Genomic DNA, 6925 nt, shown 5'->3' with positions numbered 1-6925 from the left:
GATAAGGTTTACTGTCTCCGTGCTTGTTTTGGGGCTCGTGACTGCATCACTTTTTCCAGTATCCATCCCTCTATTAACAAGAAATAGTTTGAAAGTTATTTGAAATCCCATTTACTGCAGGCCATGAGTGACCTTGTGTGTAAATGTGAAGTACATTTGTGTAAACCTACCCCCCAAAATACTGACAGACACAAAGAGTTTCAGAGAGAGAGATTGAGTTATTTAATGTGCTTGCTGAAGGCAAGACCACTGTAGAATTTTTACATACTCATATTATTATTCCGCCCACTCTAGTACAAACGATTTAAACTAAACAGGAAACCAACTTTTAAATGTGCAGACAGCCCCCACTTAGACTGCTTGAGAAAATGTTTGATAGCATTTACACCTTTTGTACTACAACAATATTTAAATGAGCTTCCAATGCATTTCAACTGCAATAAAAGTGCCATAGATTTACTTGGAGAAACTTTGGGCACGCAACTCCTCTTACACCATTTAAGCTATCAACAACAGACCACCATTGACATGTTCAGACTGACCCAACTTATATTGTTTGTCAAAGGCTTTTTGATACTATTTATACTTTTTGAACTATAACCATTTAAAATTGGCATAGAAGCTCTATTGGGTAGAATTGTACATTTTAGATTTAGCACCGCTCTTCAACCGTTTAAGCTAATAACACCAAACCTACATACAGACTGACTCAATTTAGATTGCTTGCCAAAGATTTTTGATACTCTTCATACTTTTTGAACTATAAGCATTTGCATAAATTAACATGGCTTTGAATGAGAACCATAGGAGTAGAGTGGTAGCTATCCAAAATGGTCCAGCTCCTTGGCCATTTAAGCTGCAAACCTTTGAAACTATGCTCACTTCAAATTCTCTCAAATCTTAATAAAATATCAAGCACACATTTTCTTTAGGAAATGGCCTTTTCTAGTCTTTGAGGAAGACTTTGGTAAAACAATTAAATATATTTTACCTTTATTTAACTAGGCAAGTCAGTTAAGAACAAATTCTTATTTTCAATGACAGCCTAGGAACAGTGGGTTAACTGCCTTGTTCAGAGGCAGAAGGACAGATGTTTACCTTGTCAGCTCGGTGATTCGATTTTGCAACCTTTCAGTTACTAGTCCAACGCTCTAACCACTAGGCTACCTGCCGCCCCTTTCAATAAAACAAATACATTTGGAGACTCGAAAAGATGTTGAGTTTTTATTATCTCATTTGCCTATGCAGACCTCCTACACATTAGCAACTTTAAGTGACAGATTAATAGTGTAAATTACAAACGTTATATCCCCTTATATCCCGTTCAAACGTAGAGATTACATTAACATGACAACTTGACATGAACTTTCCTTTTTTCGTCTGATTAATCTTCATGCAATGTCTTCAAAGAGGAATAATCAAAGAAAGTCAAAGAATCAAAGAAAGATCTGGTCTAACAGAAGAGAAGAAATTGCAATGAAACACTCAAATGTAGTTATGAGAGGGAAAGAAACATCTAGGAGGATTAGCTGGCCACCCTCTTGGTTGGTTGGTTGGGGCTGGAGGTCCTGGTGCCACTGTCTTAGACACTGTTGAACAGACTAAAGAAGTCATTCTTCTGGCCCTCAGGAGCCTCCTCCAGCTCCACACCCTCACAGAAAGACGGCAGATTGAATACTTCAGGGGCTTTCACCTCAGTGACCACTTCGGAATTGCTGTGAGAAGAAGAGAAAAATAGCATGAACGTTTTGGGCATGCAAGTGTAGCGGACATGAGTCGGGCTCATTGTCTTGTGATATAGTAGCCCTGCCTGCAACTTCAAAATCAGTGTCATCTTCGGCCCAATAGGACATTTCCTCTAGGTCTAACAGTCAAGACGTTGGTTTCTCCCGTGGGAGACCATAGAGAACAAAATTCCTCAAATGCATCTAGTACTATGATATACCAAAGTATAGGCAGATAGTAGCAGCTATTATCCATTGCACAAGAAGGTTTCAGTGACCCTACAGCTGCATTAAACAAATGAAAAGTATGCCACTCACCTGAAGAGGAGTGTCATGGAATCAGTTGAGTAAAAAGTGCTGAGTGGTAGACATTCTCCCACAGTAGTAGACACAAAATACTGGCCTGGAGATCAGGCAGACAGACAGATGCTTTGATACATCCTAACAGCTTCACTATATAAACCCACGTTTACACCATTGCCTTCCAACATTATACTTCATTAATAAAAATCACATTGACAGGTTGACTCCTAATGTGTATCATACTCACCCTTAGTCTCTGGCACGGATCCCGTCCATATGTTCACTTTGATGTTCTCCTCCTGAACTGTGTCACTCCCCAAAAACAGCTCAACCTGATGGGCTGCACCAGTGGGGAGGTCAAGAGCGTGAGCATGAGAGTGCAGAGACATCTTCTTACAGGACTGGTTCTTCATGTCAATGTCATAGAAGACCCCCTGAGAGAGATGGATGAGAAGGAGGAAGCATCAGTTATGATGATGCTGTGTCATAACCATAGTAACAAGTGGGTTATGCAACCGTTATGTAGGCCATGTGATGTTATAAAGCAGCTATTCTGAATTGCAATTGGGTTGAAATCTTGCCTTATATGTTTCTGTCAGTTGTCAGTGTTACCTCTTCAAATAGCATCAGGTAGTCCTCCAGATGTTCAGTCTTGTTGAGGTGCATCTCACTTTCAGTGAAACGTATCTTCTTGTCCGTAGAGTCGTAGCTGTAATGTCCAGTTGCCTTGATTTCACCTCCTGTAAGGGCCAGCTGTTTTAACCAGAGAGAAAATAGATCAAGAGAGAGATAAAGATATATAGAGAGATTAATATGACCCAATTCTGTACCTGCAAAAACTAAGCCAACAGTGCCAATAGAGCTGTGTTTAGGAGAAAACATCAGTGGATAAAAACAGGGTTGCCTGAACTGAGAGTCTGGTTTGGTTTAGAAATAATGCAATATAGCCTGTCCTAACATGACACTGGATATTGATAATGGTTAATGGACAAGAGGGCTACTCACCACAGTCAGGACCCCAGTCATATTAGGTGATGCTAAAAGACAAAGTCGGCAGTTAGACAGATTTTCAAACTCAGAGATCATGTGTAGACATATAGGTATACTTTAAGTTAGAAGAGACTGTTGATTTGATAAACCTTGACGATATAACAAAAATAGTCATACAAGTAACAGCAGTTTTCCATACAGTGCACAGCAAACATGAGCCTCAACAAGATATAAAGCAGATGATCCTTACTGCAGGGCTGTGGGCCGTGGGACTCTGCCAGGGCGGTGGCACCCAGACACAGCCAGATGGAGAGGGCAGCAACGGCAAAGGCCTGCATCTTCTCGTGGAGGGAGACTGAGGTTAACACTCAAACTGCACAACTCAGAGAGGATGATCACGACTCCAAGTGGTTCCAGGAACTGTGACAGGATGGATGGACACACTGGTCCTTTTTATCGGGTCCAACCACAGGATTAAACAGAACACCTCCATGGGTCCAACCCCCACAGTGTCTGTCTCAATGGAAGGATGTTGTGGAAAGAGACGGGGGTGGTTTAAACTGGCTGACCCTTCCACCTGGACCCTGACAAACAACATCTGCATAAACAAGGACTTAAGGACAAGCCACATGGAGTCACTGTGGAGCAACGGTCTGCTTTTTCATTGTGTCTCCTGTTCTGTCCTTGTGGATCCACTGTCCTGTCAGCATCTTGTGCTATAGAACCTATGCTATGATTCCTTGGGTACAGTCAACCCAGTTAGTTTGTAAGCCATGAGCCAATATTCAGCTCATAATGAAAGCATGTTCAATAAAGACCAATTTATAATAATGCTTACTGCTTGCTCTTAAATGTATTTTGATGTCCTTTCAACAATAAATTGTGTGGTATCATAGAATATGGTGCACTTTTCAAAATAGAATATCTACTGTGTAAAATATATACCCTTTGTTCTTCTAAAACCTTACCAATGTGATGTTTATTGATAACCTTTTCATGCCCTTATATTAATAGTGCTTACTGTGCAGTTTCTGTCTCTATGGTTGTGAAAGATCCAGCCGCCCTCAGAAGAACTTAGGGGGGCGTCCAATCCAAACACTAAAGGCCCTGTTCAAATGAGGTCGGCCCTCTGTCGTCCTGCTGTCTGTTCTCTGTTTCCCTACAGCAAACAATATTAAACAATATAAGACAAGATATTTGTTTTTCCTTTGAGAGGATGATTATGGTCACATCGCTGAAGGGGTTACGTTCGACTAAATCTTCAACTTAATAGGATTTGTTGAAAAAGTGGGTGGTTGATGTTGATGGTTGATGTTGCACATTTCACTGCTCCACAGCTCAGGTAACACAGCGTGTTGACTGGTCTGTAATCAACCATCTGACATGACTCTGGGTTCAATTCTGGATACATTGTAATAGATGGAATCCAAATAGTGTTATAGTTAGTAGTATGTGTACATGTACAACGTTTATACAGGATAAATATCAGACAGTACTGCCAATCAAAAATTCAGTCGCCCCTGGCATATAGAGAGAACGGATCATGTCTAAATAATAAGTTCTCTCTCGGACAAGAAGAGTTTATCTTAGTGCATCTAGGCTCGGGTATGCAATCAGACTGAAATGGTTCCAGCACTCCCCCCAATGGATTTAGACTTACACTGAGCTGTTCTTCAGCATTTGGACCCTCAACTGGAAGAACAACTGACAGAAACTCCACCAATCAATCCACAATGATTTGTATTAAACGTTTTCCCAATACATTTCTCACTGTTACAAAGCCCCCAGAGAGGGATCAAAATTAGTATCCAAATGAATGTGGACAGTTTATGCTTGTTATGGTCTTTAGGGCTTCTCTATTCCAAATAATATGGCAGAGTATCGATGTACAGTGGGAGATTGAGATTGTAGAAAACCCTTACAATTGGCCATGAGTACTTCTCAGAACCCTCTCTCAAACTCTCTCTATAGCCTTTAGAGATTAACTTTGGGACTTCTTATAGCTGAGGTAGGCTTCCAAACCCTGACCTCAGCCTAAAGTTCAAATGTCATCGCTAACTAGAGTCAAAAGGAATGCCTCAGCCCTGCTTGCTTGGTAGTCTCCCCAAGCGCCCATTTGGTATTACACTACACAAGGCGGACTTCCTCTCTGGGTGGAATGCAACGAAAAGAGTCCGCAGCCCTTAAAAACAGACTCCACCCACGAACACGCACGCGTGTAGATCTACACACGTAAACCGTGAGGCCGAGACAGTCACGGGATCTAAACTGGCACCTCTTTCGGAGACTACCACATGGTGGCGCTCTTTTTCAGAGAATTAAGGAAATGGATTGCTGTGGTCAGGTACTGTCCGCACACTGCAATAGAGCAGAGCAAAAGTTTCAGTGTTCCGTGGTATCGTGAGTGCTCTCTGATTGCTAAAATTTGGAAGGAAAGGTAATGAAAATAAAAAGGTATTGAAACTAAAAAGTGACCAAGAGAGGGGGAATCTGTCAGTGTTCCTCCTAACTGTGAGAGCAGAGGAGGGAGTCACAAGAGTGAGGGAAGCCCTTCTGGAGAGTCATGATTTGAAAGGGGTAGTACGTACAGTATGTGATGCATATAGAGCTTCTCCCCCACAACACACACAAACATATACCATCATACTCCCGAGACCACATCCCTGTTAGAGTTCTCTGCTCACGAAAAGAAGAAGTAGGTACTGTATCTGTCCATCAGGACTGTTGTCCAGACCACTGACCTGTAGTTCACTGCCCACTTCCTCTCTCCAGGTCTGAACCTGACCTGTGTGCATGGGTCAGTTGGGCATAAACAGTAACTACACAGATATACACTCAGATAGTACCAAGGCTGTGTACAAAACTACTTGGCTGATTTTGACTGATCCCTAAGTCGATTAAGCAGCTTCTGTTTATTTTCCTATTCCAAAATCTCAATAGTAAATGTATATCTCTCGTTTGATTATGGTGATTTATGACCATGGGCCTTAGGGTAATGGCAGAGTGCCATTTCATCTCCACTATGGCTCTTAATAACAGAAAGTGGGATGAATAGTCATGATGGTCATGATGGTGGTGGTAATTATGGTAAAAATAGTGACGATGAAGTTCTCTGAGACATTCCCAGGGCTGCCCCCCTCCAGGCGGTTAATTCTGGGGGATCACCAGGAGATCGGCAGCACTGAAACTCCTCTCTCTGCTATTTCTGTCATGGTGAAATAATGGTGAATATGCCAGCCAGTAACCACCTACTCTCTGCACAACTGTGATGAAACGGCATGCTTCCGCAATCAAGAAAATTACTAAGCTCTTTCTCTCATCACTCGCCCTCTGCCCCCCTTCTCTCTAAACCCGTCCCCCAAAAATAATTGTTCAGTCATTCACAATTTGAAAAATTAAAACTAGTGAAAAGTCATTATCCAAATGCTCTTAAAATACACTACATGGCTAAAAGTATGTGGACACCTAGTAGTTGAACATCTCATTCCAAAATCATGGGCATTAATATGGACTTAGTCCTCCCTTTACTGCTATAACAGCCTCCACTCTCTTGGAAGGCTTTCCACTAGATGTTGGAACATTGCTGCGTGGACTTGCTTCCATTCAGCCACAAGAGCATTAGAGAGGTCAGGCACTGATGTTGGGCGATTAGGCCTGGCTCGCAGTCAGACCGTTGGATTGCCGGATGATGAAGCTAGATTAATCACTCCAGAGAAAGCGTTTCCACTGCTTCGGAGTCCAAGCTTTACACCACTCCAGCTGACGCTTGGCATTTCATGAAGCTACGAACAGTGTTGCAACCAAGGACAGACCAATTTAACGCGCTATGCGCTTCAGCACTCGGTGGTCCCGTTCTGTGAGCTTGTGTGGCCTATTACTTCGCTGCTGAGCTATTGCTGCTCCTAGAC

General features: G+C 42.2%; 1 protein-coding gene across 1 annotated transcript; it reads right to left on the bottom strand.

The window, feature by feature from the left end:
• Window positions 1–1202: 1202 nt before the first annotated feature.
• Window positions 1203–3427, bottom strand: epd (ependymin). The gene is made up of 6 exons (NM_001140909.1): window positions 3268–3427; window positions 3033–3064; window positions 2640–2780; window positions 2275–2461; window positions 2043–2127; window positions 1203–1715 (listed from the first exon to the last, which is right to left on the bottom strand). The coding sequence occupies exons 1-6, from the start codon at window positions 3353–3355 to the stop codon at window positions 1583–1585; spliced, it is 666 nt and encodes a 221-aa protein (NP_001134381.1). The 5' UTR covers window positions 3356–3427; the 3' UTR covers window positions 1203–1582.
• Window positions 3428–6925: the final 3498 nt, after the last annotated feature.

The sequence above is a fragment of the Salmo salar genome, chromosome ssa04, assembly GCF_905237065.1.
Source record: "Salmo salar chromosome ssa04, Ssal_v3.1, whole genome shotgun sequence".
Lineage (NCBI taxonomy): Eukaryota > Metazoa > Chordata > Actinopteri > Salmoniformes > Salmonidae > Salmo > Salmo salar.
This window is presented reverse-complemented; position numbering and strand designations above follow the sequence as displayed.